Below are 23429 nucleotides of genomic sequence, written 5' to 3'. Positions count from 1 at the left end.
AATGTTTGCTTTTGCAAACAGAACATGTGACGATGATCCACCATAGAACGCTGGAGCAGGGGGCTCAACACGGGGCCGGGGGACCCCCGGGGGTCTCAGGGTTACTTTTATTTACCTGCTGGTGAAAGACTTCTTTAACATTAATTTGAAGTGTTGCAATGTAGTTATACTTTGTTTTTTAAACTGATATCTTTGATTTGATTGTTCTGATGCGTGTGGTTCTGACGGTCCAGATTTGTGTGTGTGTGTGTGTGTGTGTGTGTGTGTGTGTGTGTTTTCAAGTTTCACGTTCACTTGTTTAAATCCTGTAAGATGGAAAAGATTTGATGCTGCTGACTGGAACGCTCAGGAATAAAAAATAAATCTGTTAAAGCGAGGAGGGAGCTGAGGGAAGACACACACTCATACGTTCACACAATCACTCATTCAGACACATAACACTCACTCATTCACACTCACTCACTCGCTCATTCACTCATTCATTCACTCACTCACTCGCTCATTCACTCACTCGCTCATTCGCTCACTCATTCATTCACTCACTCACTTGCTCACTCACTCATTCGCTCACTCACTCATTTGCTCATTCACTCACTTGCACATTCATTCACTCGCTCGCTCATTCACTCACTCGCTCATTCACTCACTCATTCATTCACTCACTCACTTATTAGCTCATTCATTCACACTCATTCGCTCACTCACTCACGTATTCGCTCATTTGCTCATTCGCTCACTCCTTCACTGACTCACTCATTCACTCACTCATTGGCTCACTCACTCACTCATTTGCTCACTCACTCACTCATTCGCTCACTCCTTCATTCACACATTCATTCACTCACTCACTCATTCATTCACTCCCTTGCTCATTCACTCACTCGCTCATTCACTCACTTGCTCACTCATTCACTCACTCGCTCATTCACTCACTCACTCACTTGCTCACTCATTCATTCAGTCACTCACTTTCTCACTCACTCAATCACTCATTCATTCACTCACTCGCTCATTCGATCACTTATTCATTCATTCACTTGCTCACTCACTCACTCATTTGCTTATTCACTCACTCGCTCATTCACTCATTCATTCACTCACTCGCTCATTCACTCACTCGCTCAATCATTCACTCACTCGCTCATTCACTTATTCACTCACTTGCTCATTCACTCACTCTTGCTCATTCACTCATTCATTCACTCGCTTGCTCACTCACTTATTTGCTCATTCACTCACTCACTCGCTCATTCATTCACTCATTCATTCGCACATTCGCTCACTCACTCACTTATTCGCTCATTCACTCACTCATTTGCTCATTCCTTCATTGACTCGCTCATTAGCTCACTCATTCATTCACACATTCACTCACTCATTTGCTCATTCACTCACTCATTTACTCATTCGCTCACTCCTTCACTGACTCACTCATTCGCTCATTCACTCACTCATTCGCTCACTCACTCATTCATTCACTCATTTGCTCATTTGCACATTCGCTCATTCACTCATTTACTCACTCATTTGCTCACTCACTCATTCACTCACTCATTTGCTCCTTCACTCATTCATTTGCACATTCGCTCATTCACTCACTCATTCACTCACTCATTTGCTCCTTCACTCATTCACTCACTCACTTGCTCACTCACTCATTCGCTCATTCACTCGCTCACTCAGTCGCTCACTCACTCGCTCATTCATTCACTCACTTGCTCACTCACTCGCTCACTCATTCATTCACCCATTTGCTCACTCATTCGCTCATTCACTCATTCATTCACTTGCTCATTCACTCACTCATTCACTCACTCATTTGCTCCTTCACTCATTCATTCACTCACTCACTTGCTCACTCACTCATTCGCTCATTCACTCACTCGCTCAGTCACTCACTTGCTCACTCACTCGCTCATTCATTCTCTCACTTGCTCACTCACTCGCTCACTCATTCATTCACCCATTTCCTCACTCATTCGCTCATTCATTCACTCGCTCATTCATTCATTCAGTCACTCACTTGCTCACTCACTCATTTGCTCACTCGCTTGCTAAATCGCTCATTCACTCACTCATTCACTCACTCATTCATTCACTCACTTGCTCACTCACTTACTCAGTTGCTTATTCACTCACTTGCTCATTCACTCACTCATTCATTCACTCACTTGCTCACTCACTCATTTGCTTATTCACTCACTCATTCATTCACTCATTTGCTCATTCACTCACTCGCTCATTCACTCACTTGCTCACTCACTCATTTGCTCATTAACTCACTCGCTCATTCATTCACTCACTCACTTGCTCACTCACTCATTTGCTCATTCACTCACTCGCTCATTCACTCACTTGCTCACTCACTCATTTGCTCATTAACTCACTCGCTCATTCATTCACTCACTCACTTGCTCACTCACTCATTTGCTCATTAACTCACTCGCTCATTCATTCACTCACTCGCTCATTCATTCACTCACTTGCTCATTCACTCACTCGCTCATTCACTCACTTCCTCACTCACTCGCTCATTCACTCACTTCCTCACTCACTCATTCATTCACTCACTCGCTCATTCACTCACTCGCTCATTCACTCACTCATTCATTCACTCACTTGCTCGCTCGCTCACTCATTTGCTTATTCACTCGCTCATTCACTCACTCATTCACTCACTTGCTCACTCACTCACTCATTTGCTTATTCACTCACTCGCTCATTCATTCACTCACTCGCTCAATCATTCACTCGCTCACTCATTCATTCACTCACTTGCTCATTCACTCACTTGCTCATTCACTCACTCGCTCGCTCATTCACTCACTTGCTCACTCATTCATTCGCTCACTTACTCGCTCGCTCACTCACTCATTTGCTCATTCACTCATTCGCTCACTCACTCATTTATTCACACATTCACTCACTCATTCGCTCATTTGCACATTCGCTCATTCACTCACTCATTTGCTCACTCACTTATTCGCTCATTCACTCACTCATTTACTCATTCATTTGCACATTCGCTCATTCACTCACTCATTCGCTCACTCGCTCATTCATTCACTCATTTGCTCACTCACTCACTCATTCGCTCATTCACTCACTAGCTCATTCATTCACTCGCTCATTCACTCACTAGCTCATTCATTCACTCGCTCATTCACTCACTCATTTTTTCATTCAGTCACTCATTCATTCAGTCACTCACTTGCTCACTCACTCATTCGCTTACTCGCTTGCTCACTCACTCACTCGCTCATTCAGTCACTCGCCCATTCACTGACTCATTCATTCTCTCACCCGCACACTCACTCATTCATTCACTCACTTGCTCACTCACTCACTCATTTGCTTATTCACTCACTCGCTCATTCACTCGCTCACTCACTCATCCGCTCATTCATTCACTCGCTCATTCACTCACTTGCTCACTCGCTCATTCACTCACTCGCTCATTCACTCATTTGCTCACTCATTCATTCACTCATTTGCTCATTCACTCACTCGCTCATTCATTAACTCACTCACTTGCTCACTCACTCATTCGCTCATTCACTCACTCGCTCACTCATTCATTCACTCATTTGCTCATTCACTCACTCGCTCATTCATTCACTCACTCACTTGCTCACTCACTCATTCACTCACTCGCTCGCTCATTCACTCGCTCGCTCACTCGTTCATTCACTCACTTGCTCATTCACTCACTCGCTCATTCACTCACTTGCTCACTCATTCATTCGCTCACTTACTCGCTCGTTCACTCACTCATTTGCTCATTCACTCACTCGCTCATTCACTCACTTGCTCACTCGCTCATTCATTCACTCACTTGCTCACTCACTCGCTCATTCATTCATTCACTCATTTGCTCATTCACTCACTCACTTACTCACTCACTCATTCACTCACTCATTCACTCACTTGCTCACTCACTCAATCATTCACTCACTCGCTCATTCACTCACTCGCTCACTCATTCACTCGCTCACTCATTCATTCACTCACTTGCTCATTCACTCACTCGCTCATTCACTCACTCACTCGCTCACTCATTCATTCACTCACTTGCTCATTCACTCACTCGCTCACTCATTCATTCACTCACTTGCTCATTCACTCACTCGCTCACTCATTCATTCACTCACTCGCTCATTCACTCACTTGCTCACTCATTCATTCGCTCACTTACTCGCTCGCTCACTCACTCATTTGCTCATTCACTCACTTGCTCACTCGCTCATTCATTCACTTGCTCACTCATTCATTCGCTCACTTACTCGCTCGCTCATTCACTCACTTGCTCACTCGCTCATTCATTCACTCACTTGCTCACTCACTCGCTCTTTCATTCATTCACTCATTTGCTCATTCATTCATTCACTCATTTGCTCATTCATTCATTCACTCATTTGCTCATTCACTCGCTCATTCATTCACTCACTCACTCGCTCACTCATTCACTCACTCACTCACTCACTCATTCACTCACTTGCTCACTCACTCAATCATTCATTCACTCACTCATTCATTCATTCACTAGCAGATCCAACTCCAGCTCTTTGCCTTGAGGGCAGCGACCGTCTGAGGGCTGAACAGAAGGAAACACAACTTTCGCTCTGGTCCTCGTTTTAGTTTGCAGTGTAACACAAAGTGGCTTTGACCTGCAGCACAACTGAACCCAGGAAACGACGTGTGTGTGTGTGTGTGTGTGTGTGTGTGTGCGTGTGCGCGCGCACGACGAGTCGGTCGTCGTGATGAAAGCTTCGACGGCCGACGAGCAGGCGGGAGGTGAGGAACACGACCAGACATGAGGAAGAAGCCTGAGATGGAGGGAACGAATGATGGGTCCGGGGGGGTGAGGTGAGCCACCGAGGGAGCTGATGCACCTTCACATGGAGGGAGGAGGAAACGGATTCGACCTTTGACCTCTTTCACCGAGAAACAAGGACACACATTTCATTCAAAGGGTTCATCCGTTTACCCATTGAGCTGAGTGTGTGAGTGAGTGAGTGAGTGTTTTCATGCTTCTCTGAGCCAGTAATCTTCACCACTGATTAAAACACACACACACACGTATCGAGTGTCGAGTGTTTCCAGATGTTTGACCATCGCCAACACGCCGCCGTGACATTTACAGCCGCGCCGCTCCGGACGGTGATTTACAGGAAGATGAGAACAATGTGCGTCAGTCGGAGCAGAACGAGTGTGTGTACTTGAGTTGCTTCATCGTTTTTTCTTTTTCTTTGCAACATTCACACAAAGTTTCTTAAAATTTCCCCCTAAAACACAAAAATCATCAAAGGGTTCTCAGAAATCAAGTGAGGACTTAAACTCATCACTGAGTTCTAAACTCCCCTGCAGTGGAGGAGCAGTTCAGATGAAGTTGCTCTTATTTTGAAAAGTTCAGATTTCTACATCCACACTGTTCGATGTGTTTCGATGTTTGTGCGCAGGAACGAACAGCTGTGCGTGAGAATATGACGTCTTGATGAGTTTGATGAGGACTTTTAGGATTTGATGCCTTCGTGACCTTCATCACTTCTCTGCTTGGCTCACAACACCACTTTTCCATAAATGTCAGATTTCAGGTGTAAAAGAAATAATGATGAATACAGAGTAATAATAATAATAATACTTGATAATAATAATATTATTAATAATTAATATCAATCATAGTAATCATTAATAATAAGAAGAATAACAGCAGATCTATTCCAACAAATGATGGCTGTTTCCATCTCTGACTTACTGAAGGGTCTTCATGGTTATTTGGGCTGGAAGGAAGCAGCCAATGAGAGCAGAGAGGGCGGCGGCCTGCTCCCAGCAGCTCCGGAGGTCTGCAGTTGGAGGCTGAGCGCCGTCACGTCACCAGCGGGACGCCTGGTCAGGTTCTACCATCATTAACTCTTCTGGGTTCCGTGGCTGCAGCCTGGACTGAACGGTGAGAGCCAACGCTGATGCGTCCACTCTGAGAACTTTTTCCTTACCTGTCGATCTTTGATGTTTCAGGTTCTAAATATTCAAAGAACAGCGTTTTGTATTTGAAATCCTCAATTTTAAGCAAGTGGAATGACAGTGATGACATCATTGATGAAGTGACGTGCTCATTTGTTTTTTCTTGGCTCATTAATATGAGAAATATTGGTCAAACATTCAGAGCCCAGAAATGTTGACATGAATCCAAGTATTTTCTTCCTCAAAGCCGTCCACTTTTACCTCGGCAGGATCTGCTGAACAAGATGGAGGCAAACGAGGTGACTCAGGTGTTCAGGGAGTTCTAAGTTCCACACTTGTTCCTTCATTGGACTGTGTGTGTGTGTGTGTGTGTGTGTGTGTGTGTGTGTGTGTGTGTGTGTGTGTGTGTGAGTGTGTGTGTGTGTGTGTGTGTGTGAGGCATTCGTTCTGAGCTCTTGGACCTGATGAAGACCCCTTGACCCCAGGTTGTCTCGTCGGGCTCCGTGCGGCGCCGTCGAGCTCCTCCTGACGGCTGAACTTCTCCCTCAACTCAGAGAGCTGTTCAGACCAAACAACAGAATGAAGTCTTTGAGGAGGGAACGTGTTCTCAAAGGTTCTGTGCTGCAGGATGGAGGAGAAGAGCATGGACAGGTTGAGCTTCATGCCTCTAGGGGTTCTTAAGAATCAAAAACTCTTCATCAATCACACGTACCCTCCTCTTCATCACCCACCTGACACTCTGATATCAACGAGAACAAAGAACTGAATTTTATTTATGTATTTTTTAATCATCTTTTCTTTGTGAACATGTCACAGAACAGAAGAACTGTCCCACAAACCTCTGTTACAAAAGGAGTAGAACTCGTCAGAACATTCAAACCGTATTTGTAAGGATTAACTCGGAATATTTGGAGTCAGTTTCAAGCAGCAGCTCTCAACAGGAGGGCTGAGGTTCTCTGGCGCCCCCCTCTGGCCATCATTGTGCAGCATGATGCTCCCATCTGGTTCTCTCTGCAGGTCAGATGAGAACCATCCCTGGGAAAAAAGGAGATGTTCCCAGAAAGATGTTCTTTAGTAGATTGATATTCTGCAGGCAACTTGAAGGAGATTCTGGGAAGGTGAGTAGAACGTTCCCTCCAGGTTGTTCCTTCAACAGCGTCACATGACACCACAGGAACTGTGGAGAAGGATCTGGAGAGAACGTTCTCTCAGGTGTTCCCTCAATGTCAACCAGGGATCCACCAGATAACCTGAACAGAACCATTCAGGTTGGTAAAGATGTGTGTGTGTGTGTGTGTGTGTGTGTGTCACAGATGAAGGTGGAGGGGCGTCAGGATGATGGTGGATCCGGTTCTGTATCTCCGTCGGACCGGGGTCCCGGCGCCAGCAGCTCAGCAGAACGCTGCATGTCGCGGCTGCTGAGCGCCGTGGAGAATGAGCTGCAGGCCGGCCGAGAGAAGGGAGACCCGACGGAGCGAGAGCTGAGGGTGACGCTGGAGGACGCCGAGCTGTGGAGGAAGTTCCAACACATCACCAACGAGATGATCGTCACCAAGAACGGACGGTAAGCACACCCTGCCTTCCAAAATAAGAGCCCGCTTCTCTGAGCCACAAGTCACATTACAACTCCCATGATGCATTTCTGCACAAATTGACCAGTAAAAGAGTCACATATTGAGAGAAGATTTCAGTGGAGAGAAAACAAGAACTTCAAATCCTCTCTTCCATGGCTGAGTAATCATGATGCTAATGATCCTATCAGCCTGTGGCTGAATAAGTACTGTATAGCACAGTGTAGCTGCAGGTACACAAGTATGTCAGCAGTTCAACTAGCCAGCGGCGAACCTAGCCAGCAGCTAAATTAGTACTGTATAGTACAGTGTAGCAGCAGGTACACAAGTATGTCAGCAGCTAAACGAGCCTGCGGCTAACCTAGCCAGAAGCTAAACTAGCCTGTGGCTAAATTAGTATAGTATAGTGTAGTGTAGCAGCAGGTGCACAAGTATGTCAGCAGCTAAACTAGCCTGCGGCTAACCTAGCCAGAAGCTAAACTAGCCTGTGGCTAAATTAGTATAGTATAGTGCAGTGTAGCAGCAGGTGCACAAGTATGTCAGCAGCCAGCCTAGGCTGCAGCTAAATTATTATCGTACGGTGTAGCAGCAGGTACACAAGTATGTCTGCAGCTAACCTAGGCTGCAGCTAAATTATTATCGTACGGTGTAGCAGCAGGTACACAAGTATGTCTGCAGCTAACCTAGGCTGCAGCTAAATTATTATCGTACGGTGTAGCAGCAGGTACACAAGTATGTCTGCAGCTAACCTAGGCTGCAGCTAAATTATTATCGTACGGTGTAGCAGCAGGTACACAAGAATGTCAGCAGCTAACCTAGGCTGCAGCTAAATTATTATCGTACGGTGTAGCAGCAGGTACACAAGAATGTCAGCAGCTAACCTAGCCTGCGGCTAAACTAGCCAGAAGCTAAACTAGCCTGCGGCTAAATTAGTATAGTATAGTACAGTGTAGCAGCAGATACACAAGTATGTCAGCAGCTAACCTAGCCAGCAGCTCAACTACCCTGTGGCTAAATTAGTACAGTATAGTACAGCATAGCAGCAGGTACACAAGTATGTCAGCAGCTAACTCAGCCGGCAGCTAAACTAGCCAGCAGCTAAATTAGTATAGTATACTAGAGTGTAGCAGCAGGTACACAAGTATGTCAGCAGCTAAACTAGCCAGCAGCTCATCTAGCCTGTGGTTAAATTAGTATTGTATAGTACGGTGTAGCAGCAGGTACACAAGTATGTCTGCAGCTAACCTAGCCTGCGGCTAAATTCGTAAAGTATAGTACAGTGTAGCAGCAGGTACACAAGTATGTCAGCAGCTAACCTAGCCTGCGGCTAAACTAGCCAGAAGCTAAACTGGCCTGCGGCTAAATTAGTATAGTATAGTACAGTGTAGCAGCAGATACACTAGTCCGTCAGCAGCTAACCTAACCAGCAGCTCAACTACCCTGCGGCTAAATTAGTACAGTATAGTACAGCGTAGCAGCAGATACACAAGTATGTCAGCAGCTAACTCAGCCAGCAGCTAAACTAGCCAGCAGCTAAATTAGTATTGTATATTAGAGTGTAGCAGCAGGTACACAAGTATGTCAGCAGCGAACCCAGCCAGCAGCTAAACTAGCCTGCGGCTAAATTAGTATAGTATAGTACAGTGTAGCAGCAGGTACACAAGTATGTCAGCAGCTAACCTAGCCTGCGGCTAAACTAGCCAGAAGCTCAACTAGCCTGCGGCTAAATTAGTATAGTATAGTACAGTGTAGCAGCAGATACACAAGTATGTCAGCAGCTAACCTAGCCAGCAGCTCAACTACCCTGCGGCTAAATTAGTACAGTATAGTACAGCGTAGCAGCAGGTACACAAGTATGTCAGCAGCTAACCTAGCCTGCGGCTAAACTAGCCAGAAGCTCAACTAGCCTGCGGCTCAATAAGTATAGTATAGTACAGTGTAGCAGCAGATACACAAGTATGTCAGCAGCTAACCTAGCCAGCAGCTCAACTACCCTGCGGCTAAATTAGTACAGTATAGTACAGCGTAGCAGCAGGTACACAAGTATGTCAGCAGCTAACCTAGCCTGCGGCTAAACCAGCCAGAAGCTCAACTAGCCTGCGGCTCAATAAGTATAGTATAGTACAGTGTAGCAGCAGATACACAAGTATGTCAGCAGCTAACCTAGCCAGCAGCTCAACTACCCTGCGGCTAAATTAGTACAGTATAGTACAGCGTAGCAGCAGGTACACTAGTCCGTCAGCAGCTAAACTAGGCAGCAGCTCAACTAGCCAGCAGCTAACCTAGCCAGCAGCTCAACTAGCCTGCGGTTAAATTAGTATTGTATTGTACGGTGTAGCAGCAGGTACACAAGTATGTCTGCAGCTAGCCTAGCCTGCGGCTAAATTATTATAGTACGGTGTAGCAGCAGGTACACAAGTATGTCTGCAGCTAACCTAGGCAGCAGCTCAACTAGCCTGTGGCTAACCCTAGCCAGCAGCCAAACTGGTAAAGCAGCAGCTACACTAGCTAGCAGCTACTGATGAAGGAACTGTTCATGATTACTGAGAGAACGCTACGTAAACACAGGAGAACCTTCATCGCTGGGCCTGATTTATCAACGTTCTGTCACCTCCTTCATGGTATTGTAGGCTGCCAAACAAAGCAAACAGCTATGAATTCTAGGAAAGTCACGGATGACGATTCATAATAATCGGTGATGATGGTGAATTCACGGGCTCGGCGCCGGTTCACGGCCAGTCCCGACGCTCAGTGTTGCTCATGACTTGGTGTGTTGCAGGCGGATGTTTCCCGTCCTGAAGGTCAGTGTGTCGGGTCTTGACCCCAGTTCCATGTACTCCTTCCTGCTGGACTTCATCCCAGCTGACAGCTGCCGCTGGAAGTTTGTGAATGGCGAGTGGGTGGCGGCGGGCCGGGCAGAGGCCCATGGTGAAGGGCGGGGCCATGGGGGGATCTACATCCACCCAGACTCGCCCAACTTCGGAGCTCACTGGATGAAGGCGGCGGTGACCTTCAACAAGGTCAAACTGACCAACAAAGTCAACGGAGGAGGGCAGGTACAAACATGTCAGAGATGCTTATCACACCAGAGGCGTGTTGATGGCGTCTCCGTTTACAGTGGCGTCACTGACGCAAACAGCTCAGCGTCCTCTGGGGGGACCTGACGAGCTAACTGCTAAGCTAGCGCTAGCTGCGTCTTCCTGCTTCCTTTTCCTCTGTCATCACTTCACCCAGTATTTCTCCCTTTTCTTCATTTGCTCTCTCTTGTCGAGCTTCATCTCTTCCTCCTCATCCTCTTCTTCTGTCCATTATCCTGCTCTCCATGTCAAGAGTGTCTCACCCCCCCCCCCCCGTATTGTCCTGGAGTGGGCGAGAGACCGCCACCTCTAATAATCCACTTCAGTCGCTCTTCTCACTCACTTCACCTGCTCGCCCCCTTGTAACCACGGGAACGGGATAAACAGCTCTTAATTGGCCAGTGGCGTTTTAATGCACTTCCTGTGGAGAGCTGCTCAGTCCGAGAGGCCTTCACACACACACAAACACACACACACACACACACACACACACACACACACTTGTGCATCACTACAAAACTGAAAACTGGCAATAATGTTGTTTATATTTACCCCATTAAAGTTATCTCGCCCCACACACACACACACACACACACACACACACACACAGACGTGCTGGCAGGGCAGTAATGCAGCGTTGGAGCGGCGAACTCGTCCATAATGAAATAATTGCTCAGCTTATTTGTGCATTATGGTAATTATGTTTTTTACTGGGAAATTAATTTACCCATCATGCCTCAGATGGATGAGACAGAACAAGGTAAACTATATTCAAAAAGAGCCCACACACACTCCAGTTAATGTGGGCACCACTAGCGAGTGCACACACACACACACACACACACACACACACACACACACACACACACACACACACACACACACACACACACACACACACACACGGTGGCAGCCAGGTCAGATGTGAAGCCAGCCTCTCAATCTGAATAGAAAACTGTTTGTTTTTGTGCTTGCCGGGATGACGGGATTGGTTAATTAGGGCTCGTTAGTGGGGGGGGGCAGGTGGATGAAAGAGGTTTGGGCGAAGACAAAGATGGCTGCACGCCATCAAAGTCCCCTCAGGTCACATGTTTGTTTATGACTGTGGTCAAAACTTTTTACTGACAAAAAAATACTGATTAAAAAAAAAATCCCACCAGTTTTATTTTGAAAATCTCACCTGGATCACTGAGGAGGCAGCACAGTCATTTACTTTGAAAATATTCTGATACAATTAACCCTGCATTAGTTTGACCAGATGAAGAATGGGGAGGAGTCACAGTCACGTGATCGGTTCATTGATCAATTATTGATCATCTTCCCTTCAAGGTCTTTAAAAACCCTTTTCTCCAACAACTGATCACCTGTGTTCATGTGTGTGTGTGTGTGCATGTGTGTGTTCATGTGTGTGTGTGCATGTGTTCATGTGTGTGTGTGTGCATGTGTGTGTTCATGTGTGTGTGTGCATGTGTTCATGTGTGTGTGTGCATGTGTGTATGTGTTCATGTGTGTGTGTGTGTGCATGTGTGTGTTCATGTGTGTGTGTGTGTGCATGTGTGTGTGTGCATGTGTTCATGTGTGTGTGTGCATGTGTGTATGTGTTCATGTGTGTGTGCATGTGTTCATGTGTGTGTGTGTGCATGTGTGTGTTCATGTGTGTGTGCATGTGTTCATGTGTGTGTGTGCATGTGTGTATGTGTTCATGTGTGTGTGTGTGCATGTGTTCATGTGTGTGTGTGTGCATGTGTGTGTGTGCATGTGTTCATGTGTGTGTGTGCATGTGTTCATGTGTGTGTGTGCATGTGTGTATGTGTTCATGTGTGTGTGTGTGCATGTGTTCATGTGTGTGTGTTCATGTGTGTGTACATGTGTTCATGTGTGTGTGCATGTGTGTGTGTTCATGTGTGTGTGTGTGCATGTGTTCATGTGTGTGTGTGCATGTGTGTGTGTTCATGTGTGTGTGTGCATGTGTTCATGTGTGTGTGTGTGCATGTGTTCATGTGTGTGTGTTCATGTGTGTGTGTGTTCATGTGTGTGTGTGCATGTCTTCATGTGTGTGTGTTCATGTGTTCATGTGTGTGTGTGCATGTGTTCATGTGTGTGTGTTCATGTGTGTGTGTGTTCATGTGTGTGTGTGCATGTCTTCATGTGTGTGTGTTCATGTGTTCATGTGTGTTTGTGCATGTGTGTGTGTGCGTGCGCGTATTTCTGTGCATGTGCGTGCGTGCGTGCGTGCGTGCGTGTGTGCGCGTGCGTGCGTGCGTGTGTGTGTTCCAGATCATGTTGAACTCCCTCCACAAGTACGAGCCGCAGCTGCACATCGTGTGTGTCGGGTCTCATCATCGCCTCGTGTCCAACGTGTCCTTCAAGGAGACTCAGTTCATCGCCGTCACTGCCTACCAGAACGAGGAGGTGTGTCATGCACTAGCCCCGCCCCCACAAATGAAACCTCTACGCTCAACAGTATCAGCAACTCATGTTCCTCTCTCAGATCACTGCTCTGAAGATCAAGTACAATCCGTTTGCGAAGGCCTTCCTGGACGCCAAAGACAGGTATGACCACAGATATATGACACCTGCAGGTCACGTGACTCGAATCCTCCTGACTCTCATTGTCACCTCATTCTCCTTTTGTCATTTGTGAAACTCAAACTGAAACTTGAAGTTTTCCTCTCAGGCTTGATGATTTGACCGTTTGAGCAATTTCAACTTGTGGACTGGAAAACTGATTTACCCATGATGCTTTGCAGAAGATGTCAGTTGCTCAGTCTGAGATCGGACCATCGTCACAGAAATGAAATCTCTGAATGTCCAGACTGGTCAGTCAGGCTTCGACTCTGTGTTTTCTGTTGAAATGCATCATGGGAGTTGTAGTCCAGGAGGGATTGTGATGAAGTCAGGTCCTAGCACGGGGCGTTTCTCATCAGGTTAGCACAGGAAGTTAGCATTAGCATGGATCGGGAAGTCACTGTTTCAGTCATGACGGCATTGCATTTGTCACCCCAGGTCTCCAGGTGGGCGGAGCTTTGGGGAGCCAGCTGAGAGTCGTGTCGGGATCCAACCCTGTGAGTCCGTAAACGCCTCATGAATGACATGTGGGGTCCTGGTCTCGATCCACACGCAGATAAACAGAACTGGTAGTACTGTTGTTGGTTTAGTACAATACTTACACGAGAGAAGTATATTTCCGTGTATTTGGTGGGTGTAGATGTCCTTATAAGTACTTTGAAGATGAATTTAATGTTATTTTTGGAAACCGAAGGAAATCTGTTCATAAATAATTATCAGTGGAATGTTGTCATATTTCTCGTACACATGAGTTCTGATCGTCTGTGGCACCTTGGTGCCCCGCCGCCGCCGCCGCCGCCGCGCGTTCTTATCGTCATCAGTGTCGTACAGATTAACCTGCGTGTTTTTGAACCTTCATCAGGAGAAAAGATTTGCTGACGCCATGATGATACAATATCAAATGTGTGTGTGTGTGTGTGTGTGTGTGTGTCTCAGGTTGGTCCCTGTGCTCAGCTGGAGGAGGTGGAGCTTTCTCCTACAGCAGTAGCCTCCCACTGGCTTCGCATCATCACCATGGTTACAAACACCACGGTTACCCGGGAAGACACTCGCCCTACCCCGGCTCCTACCTGCCGCACCGCTCACACACCTCAGGTAACACCAACAACCCGAGTGTGTACTTCCATAACACATGTACTGCAAACTGTCATTCACAGTACTTCTGTGTGGATGTTTAACAGAGTTTTTCAGTGTCGGTGACTCATCATTTTTTATCTGAATTATTGAGTCACGTGCTTTTATCAGATGAACTCGTCACTGATGATGTTTGCTTGAGGACTCAGAGACCCAGAGGAGAAATGATACTTCTGAGGAAAACAAATACTTCTGTTCCATAACTTGTTTGAAGTGAATACAAATATTTCTGCTGCTATTTCTAAAAATGATGGTGCAGTCAAAGTTGGATAAGTAACACTTAGAGGATGTACATGTAGTATTTATCCACGTAGTATTTATACACGTAGTATTTCTACACGTCCACTTAGAGGATGTACATGTGGTATTTATCAACGTAGTATTTATACACGTAGTATTTCTACACGTCCACTTAGAGGATGTACATGTGGTATTTATACACGTCCACTTAGAGAATGTACATGTGGTATTTATCCACGTAGTATTTATACACGTCCACTTAGAGGATGTACATGTGGTATTTATACACGTCCACTTAGAGAATGTACATGTGGTATTTATCCACGTAGTATTTATACACATCCACTTCGAGGATGTACATGTTGTATTTCTACACGTCCACTAAGAGGATGTACATGTGGTATTTATACACGTCCACTTAGAGGATGTACATGTGGTATTTATACACGTCCACTTAGAGGATGTACATGTGGTATTTATACACGTAGTATTTATACACGTAGTATTTATGCACGTAGTATTTGCACACATCCACTTAGAGGATGTACATGTGGTATTTATACACGTCCACTTAGAGGATGTACATGTGGTATTTATACACGTAGTATTTATACACGTAGTATTTATGCACGTAGTATTTGCACACATCCACTTAGAGGATGTACATGTGGTATTTATACACGTCCACTTAAAGGATGAACATGTGGTATTTATACACGTCCACTTAGAGGATGTACATGTGGTATTTATACACGTCCACTTAAAGGATGAACATGTGGTATTTATACACGTCCACTTAGAGGATGTACATGTGGTATTTATACACGTAGTATTTATACACGTCCTCTTAGAGGATGTACATGTGGTATTTATACACGTCCACTTAGAGGATGTACATGTGGTATTTATACACGTAGTATTTATACACGTAGTATTTATGCACGTAGTATTTGCACACATCCACTTAGAGGATGTACATGTGGTATTTATACACTTCCACTTAAAGGATGAACATGTGGTATTTATACACGTCCACTTAGAGGATGTACATGTAGTATTTATCCACGTAGTATTTATACACGTAGTATTTCTACATGTCCACTTAGAGGATGTACATGTAGTATTTATCCACGTAGTATTTATACACGTAGTATTTCTACACGTCCACTTAGAGGATGTACATGTGGTATTTATCAACGTAGTATTTCTACACGTAGTATTTCTACACGTCCACTTAGAGGATGTACATGTGGTATTTATACACGTCCACTTAGAGAATGTACATGTGGTATTTATCCACGTAGTATTTCTACACGTCCACTTAGAGGATGTACATGTGGTATTTATACACGTCCACTTAGAGAATGTACATGTGGTATTTATCCACGTAGTATTTATACACATCCACTTCGAGGATGTACATGTTGTATTTCTACACGTCCACTAAGAGGATGTACATGTGGTATTTATACACGTCCACTTAGAGGATGTACATGTGGTATTTATACACGTTCACTTAGAGGAGGTACATGTGGTATTTATACACGTAGTATTTATACACGTAGTATTTATGCACGTAGTATTTGCACACATCCACTTAGAGGATGTACATGTGGTATTTATACACGTCCACTTAGAGGATGTACATGTGGTATTTATACACGTAGTATTTATACACGTAGTATTTATGCACGTAGTATTTGCACACATCCACTTAGAGGATGTACATGTGGTATTTATACACGTCCACTTAAAGGATGAACATGTGGTATTTATACACGTCCACTTAGAGGATGTACATGTGGTATTTATACACGTCCACTTAAAGGATGAACATGTGGTATTTATACACGTCCACTTAGAGGATGTACATGTGGTATTTATACACGTAGTATTTATACACGTCCTCTTAGAGGATGTACATGTGGTATTTATACAGTCCACTTAGAGGATGTACATGTGGTATTTATACACGTAGTATTTATACACGTAGTATTTATGCACGTAGTATTTGCACACATCCACTTAGAGGATGTACATGTGGTATTTATACACTTCCACTTAAAGGATGAACATGTGGTATTTATACACGTCCACTTAGAGGATGTACATGTTGTATTTATACACGTAGTATTTATACACGTCCTCTTAGAGGATGTACATGTGGTATTTATACACGTCCACTTATAGGATGAACATGTGGTATTTATACACGTCCACTTAGAGGATATACATGTGGCATTTATACATGTAGTATTTATACACGTCCTCTGAGAGGATGTACATGTGGTATTTATACATGTCCACTTAGAGGATGTACATGTGGTATTTATCAATGTAGTATTTATACACGTCCACTTATAGGATGAACATGTGGTATTTATACACATCCACTTAGAGGATGTACATGTGGCATTTATACACGTAGTATTTATACACGTCCTCTTAGAGGATGTACATGTGGTATTTATCCACGTAGTATTTATACACGTAGTATTTGTACACATCCACTTAGAGGATGTACATGTGGTATTTCTACATGTCCACTTATAGGATGAACATGTGGTATTTATACACATCCACTTAGAGGATGTACATGTGGTATTTATCCACGTAGTATTTATACACGTAATATTTGTACACGTCCACTTAGAGGATGTACATGTGGTATTTATACACGTCCACTTATAGGATGAACATGTGGTATTTATACACGTCCACTTAGAGGATGTACATGTTGTATTTATTTATATTCCTTTTATGCAGTATTTGCGCATGTACATGTAGTATTTATTCGTATTCCTTTATGTAGTATTTGCGCATGTACATGTAGTATTTATTCGTATTCCTTTATGTAGTATTTGCGCATGTACATGTAGTATTTATTCGTATTCCTTTATGTAGTATTTGCGCATGTACATGTAGTATTTATTCGTATTCCTTTATGTAGTATTTGCGCATGTACATGTAGTATTTATTCGTATTCCTTTATGTAGTATTTGCGCATGTACATGTAGTATTTATTCGTATTCCTTTATGTAGTATTTGCGCATGTACATGTAGTATTTATTCGTATTCCTTTATGTAGTATTTGCGCATGTACATGTAGTATTTATTCGTATTCATTTATGTAGGATTTGCGCATGTACATGTAGTATTTATTCGTATTCATTTATGTAGGATTTGCGCATGTACATGTTGTATTTATTCGTATTCATTTATGTAGTATTTGCGCATGGACATGTAGTATTTATTTATATTCTTTATGTAGTATTTGCGCATGTACATGTTGTATTTATTTATTTTCATTTATGTAGTATTTGCGCATGTACATGTTGTATTTATTTATATTCCTTTATGTAGTATTTGAGCATGTACATGTTGTATTTATTTATATTCATTTATGTAGTATTTGCGCATGGACATGTAGTATTTATTTATATTCCTTCATGTAGTATTTTCGCATGTACATGTAGTATTTATTTATATTCCTTCATGTAGTATTTGCGCATGTACATGTCGTATTTATTTATATTCATTATGTAGTATTTGCGCATGTACATGTCGTATTTATTTATATTAATTTATGTAGTATTTGCGCATGTACATGTCGTATTTATTTGTATTCCTTTATGTAGTATTTGCGCATGTACATGCTGTATTTATTTATATTCATTTATGTAGTATTTGAGCATGTACATGTTGTATTTATTTATATTCCTTTATGTAGTATTTGAACATGTACATGTTGTATTTATTTATATTCATTTATGTAGTATTTGCGCATGGACATGTAGTATTTATTTATATTCCTTCATGTAGTATTTTCGCATGTACATGTAGTATTTATTTATATTCCTTCATGTAGTATTTGCGCATGTACATGTCGTATTTATTTATATTCATTATGTAGTATTTGCGCATGTACATGTCGTATTTATTTATATTAATTTATGTAGTATTTGCGCATGTACATGTTGTATTTATTTGTATTCATTTATGTAGTATTTGCGCATGGACATGTAGTATTTATTTATATTCTTTATGTAGTATTTGAGCCTGTACATGTTGTATTTATTTATATTCGTTTATGTAGTATTTGCGCATGGACATGTAGTATTTATTTATATTAATTTATGTAGTATTTGCGCATGTACATGCTGTATTTATTTATATTCATTTATGTAGTATTTGAGCATGTACATGTTGTATTTATTTATATTCCTTTATGTAGTATTTGAACATGTACATGTCGTATTTATTTATATTAATTTATGTAGTATTTGCGCATGTACATGTTGTATTTATTTATATTCATTTATGTAGTATTTGAGCATGTACATGTTGTATTTATTTATATACATTTATGTAGTATTTGAACATGTACATGTTGTATTTATTTATATTCTTTATGTAGTATTTGCGCATGTACATGTTGTATTTATTTATATTCTTTATGTAGTATTTGCGCATGTACATGTTGTATTTATTTATATTCTTTATGGAGTATTTGCGCATGTACATGTTGTAATTATTTATATTCTTTATGTAGTATTTGCGTATGTACATGTTGTATTTATTTATATTCCTTTATGTAGTATTTGCGCATGTACATGTTGTATTTATTTATATTCATAATGTAGTATTTGCGCATGTACATGTAGTATTTATTTATATTCTTTATGTAGTATTTGCGCATGTACATGTAGTATTTATATATGTTCCTTTATGTAGTATTTGCGCATGTACATGTAGTATTTATTTATATTAATTTATGTAGTATTTGTGCATGTACATGTTGTATTTATTTGTATTCATTTATGTAGTATTTGCGCATGTACATGTAGTATTTATTTATATTCCTTATGTAGTATTTGCGCCTGTACATGTTGTATTTATTTATATTCATTTATGTAGTATTTGCGCATGGACATGTAGTATTTATTTATATTCCTTATGTAGTATTTGCGCATGTACATGTAGTATTTATTTATGTTCATTTATGTAGTATTTGCGCATGTACATGAAGTATTTATATATGTTCCTTTATGTAGTATTTGCGCATGTACATGTAGTATTTATTTATATTAATTTATGTAGTATTTGTGCATGTACATGTTGTATTTATTTGTATTCATTTATGTAGTATTTGCGCATGTACATGTAGTATTTATTTATATTCCTTATGTAGTATTTGCGCCTGTACATGTTGTATTTATTTATATTCATTTATGTAGTATTTGCGCATGGACATGTAGTATTTATTTATATTCCTTATGTAGTATTTGCGCATGTACATGTAGTATTTATTTATATTCCTTATGTAGTATTTGCGCATGTACATGTAGTATTTATTTATATTCTTCATGTAGTATTTGCGCATGTACATGTAGTATTTATTTATATTCCTTATGTAGTATTTGCGCATGTACATGTAGTATTTATTTATATTCCTTATGTAGTATTTGCGCATGTACATGTAGTATTTATTTATATTCCTTTATGTAGTATTTGCACATGTACATGTAGTATTTATTTATATTCCTTTATGTAGTATTTGCGCATGTACATGTAGTATTTATTTATATTCCTTTATGTAGTATTTGCACATGTACATGTAGTATTTATTTATATTCCTTTATGTAGTATTTGCGCATGTACATGTAGTATTTATTTATATTCCTTATGTAGTATTTGCGCATGTACATGTAGTATTTATTTATGTTCATTTATGTAGTATTTGCGCATGTACATGTAGTATTTATATATGTTCCTTTATGTAGTATTTGCGCATGTACATGTAGTATTTATTTATATTAATTTATGTAGTATTTGTGCATGTACATGTTGTATTTATTTGTATTCATTTATGTAGTATTTGCGCATGTACATGTAGTATTTATTTATATTCCTTATGTAGTATTTGCGCCTGTACATGTTGTATTTATTTATATTCATTTATGTAGTATTTGCGCATGGACATGTAGTATTTATTTATATTCCTTATGTAGTATTTGCGCATGTACATGTAGTATTTATTTATATTCCTTATGTAGTATTTGCGCATGTACATGTAGTATTTATTTATATTCTTCATGTAGTATTTGCGCATGTACATGTAGTATTTATTTATATTCCTTATGTAGTATTTGCGCATGTACATGTAGTATTTATTTATATTCCTTATGTAGTATTTGCGCATGTACATGTAGTATTTATTTATATTCCTTTATGTAGTATTTGCACATGTACATGTAGTATTTATTTATATTCCTTTATGTAGTATTTGCGCATGTACATGTAGTATTTATTTATATTCCTTTATGTAGTATTTGCACATGTACATGTAGTATTTATTTATATTCCTTATGTAGTACTTGCGCATGTACATGTAGTATTTATTTATATTCCTTTATGTAGTATTTGCGCATGTACATGTACATGTATCCTATTTCTGGTGTTGATGTCTTCCTTCTTCGTTGGTGTGTCAGTTTGTCTGTCTGAAGGTGTTCAGGTCTTAACAGACGGATGGAGTAACTCCTCCCCTCGCCAGAACTCTTCCTCCACCCTCACGCTGACCAATGGTGCTCCGCCCTCACAACCTCCCCCCCCTCACAACCCCAGGTGAAGCCCCGCCCACTGCCCCTCTCATATTTCACATTCAAATCAGGTGACTCACTTTCTCATGTGTGTTCAGTCAGTATCCCTGCCTGTGGCCCGTTGGATGCAGTGAGTTAAGCCCCTCCCACTCTCCGTGTGCTGCTCTCCATGGACCAATCAGCAGTGAGAACCTCATGCAGCCTTCCAGTCATGCCCGAGGAGGTGGCGCCGGATGGCCACCTGGCCCCACCCAATCGTTCTGAGCAGGGATGTGATTGGCTGACCAGACACATCGTCACTAACAAGTCATTGTTTAGTGTTTCATTAGTATTTGTACATACTGGAAATATGTTTACTGGGGCCTACTAGTTTCTGTTGGTGGTGACCAGGGGTGAAAGTGGCTTAAACGTCTTGCTGGAGCTGTACGCACGCCCACAGCTGCAGCCCCCACAGCCCCGCCCTTCCCGAGTGACCCCTGGAAATGCTTTGAAAACTGCTTTGTGCAGTCACTGCCCTCTGCAGCGCTGACAACAGGGAGCAGACAGACCTGCAGACACAGATCATCACCGTCACTCAGTGCTTATTGAGCAGTGAGAGACACCACACAGAACGTGGAACGTTTCAAGAACCATCACTAACTTGATTTTGCCCTCTGTTTTGTTTTCTTTCTCTTTTTTTCGTTGCGTGAAAGCAGAACGTGTGTGGTTTTAACCAATCAAAACTAACAATGCTGGTAACGTGACCCACGTGTCCGTCTGTCAGCCAAGCAGAAACGCCTCGCATGCGGAGATGCGCTCATGGGCACGACTCCGTGTCGAGGCGGTTTCACACTGAACGCCGCGTCTTCAGACGTCGTTTTCTTTATTTAATATGGGATTTTGACAGCTCTCTTCTCCTCCTTTTTTTAGCGGAACTGTTTTCCGGCTCACTTTCACCCCTGGTGGTTACTCGTCTCTACTGGTGGCCACTAGTTTCTGTTGGTGGTTACTCGTCTCTACTGGTGGCCACTAGTTTCTGTTGGTGGTTACTCGTCTCTACTGGTGGCCACTAGTTTCTGTTGGTGGTTACTCGTCTCTACTGGTGGCTACTAGTTTCTGTTGGTGGTTACTAGTCTCTCCTGGTGGCTACTAGTTTTTGGAGGTGGCGACTAGGTTCTGCTGGTGGCTACTAGTTTCTACTGGTAACTGCTATTAGACACAAACGACCACTGAAACTACAGCCATTAAAGAGGTCACTGTTATTTCTAGTGGTAGCTATTCATGCTAACTGTTGGTTCATTTTACGCATTGGTCGTACTGACCTGATTGAGCACTGGTAACTGGTAGTTTGTAGGAGTAATAGTACTGACGGCTTTTAGTTACAGATACTGGCTGCTAATTTCACATGCTGGCGACTAATAAAGACCGATGAATAAATGTCTAAGTACACAAATCTTCTGGAGTTCCCCACATGGGTAGAAAAACAACTGTCCAGTCTGTCAAAGCTCGCTACTTCGCTGGTAACTGCTGGTCACTGCTGGTCACTGCTGGTCACTGCTGGTCACTGCTGGTCACTGCTGGTCACTGCTGGTCACTGCTGGTCACTGCTGGTCACTGCTTGTACTGCTTGTAACTGTGTATCACATCAAATATCAACGGTCATGTTACTTTTTGTTCTTCAGTCAAAATCCAAATATGAAGAGGAAATGTGACGGCCAAACCAGGCGGTGTTGTGGCGCCCCCTGGTGGCAGAGCTTTGTAGTTTCAGCTGGTACTTCGACTCTTGGGCCACTTTCAGCTGAATGTGCTTTCAGGTGTTTTTCTTGTCCTCCCGGAATAAAACTGAAATATGGTGTGAATTCATCTGATTTTCTCTGTTTGTGTTGCAACACCAACCAGAAAGTGGCGAGAAACAAAACCAACACTTCTACTGTGAAACAGCGAGGCACGCGAATCAAGAACAGAAGCATCGAACGTCTCCAACTGTTCAGGATGTTTGGAATAAAGCACAGCTCGATCTTTAGTTAGTAACCACGAATGTTAAAAGAGTCGAAGTCCCCAGACAGACATAGAAGTATACACTAAAATTCCAGCTTGTTTTTTTCTGTTTGATTTATTTGTAACGTGCCAAAGAACATAACCTCACTTTTGTGTGACTGTGCCACTTTAAGCGATGTAGCTAAATACGTAGCTAATCTGCAACTGTGGCAAGAGCCAGAATATGACAGGACCAGGCAGCCAGTGTGTGTGTGTGTGTGTGTGTGGGGGGGGGGGGGGGGGGGCTGGGCTATGTCAACACA

General features: G+C 42.3%; 1 protein-coding gene across 3 annotated transcripts; it reads left to right on the top strand.

The window, feature by feature from the left end:
• Positions 1–5814: 5814 nt before the first annotated feature.
• Positions 5815–23251, top strand: tbx19 (T-box transcription factor 19). Of its 3 annotated transcripts, none has more exons than XM_086202674.1 (9): positions 5815–5947; positions 7275–7525; positions 10312–10588; positions 12887–13021; positions 13101–13162; positions 13616–13674; positions 14114–14272; positions 21043–21175; positions 21249–23251. In XM_086202674.1, the coding sequence occupies exons 2-9, from the start codon at positions 7275–7277 to the stop codon at positions 21412–21414; spliced, it is 1242 nt and encodes a 413-aa protein (XP_086058800.1). In that variant the 5' UTR covers positions 5815–5947; the 3' UTR covers positions 21415–23251. The 3 variants fall into 3 exon arrangements, with proteins under 3 accessions (XP_086058800.1, XP_086058798.1, XP_086058797.1); XM_086202672.1 differs by lacking the exon at positions 5815–5947 and adding an exon at positions 6481–6612; XM_086202671.1 differs by lacking the exon at positions 5815–5947 and adding an exon at positions 6673–7079.
• Positions 23252–23429: the final 178 nt, after the last annotated feature.

This window comes from Aulostomus chinensis, chromosome 1 (assembly GCF_037954235.1).
Source record: "Aulostomus chinensis isolate RoL2024-O1b breed Wild chromosome 1, RoL_Achi_v1.0, whole genome shotgun sequence".
Lineage (NCBI taxonomy): Eukaryota > Metazoa > Chordata > Actinopteri > Syngnathiformes > Aulostomidae > Aulostomus > Aulostomus chinensis.
Note: the sequence above shows the minus strand (reverse complement) of the source record. Positions and strands in the feature narration are given on the sequence as shown.

Coding starts and splice junctions, on each gene's coding strand:
- tbx19 (XM_086202671.1), top strand. CDS start 6,984: ATGAGAACCATCCCTGGGAAAAAAGGAGATGTTCCCAGAAAGATGTTC. Junction 7,080..7,274: donor TTGAAGGAGATTCTGGGAAG/GTGAGTAGAACG, acceptor TGTGTGTCACAG/ATGAAGGTGGAGGGGCGTCA. Junction 10,589..12,886: donor AAGTCAACGGAGGAGGGCAG/GTACAAACATGT, acceptor TGTGTGTTCCAG/ATCATGTTGAACTCCCTCCA.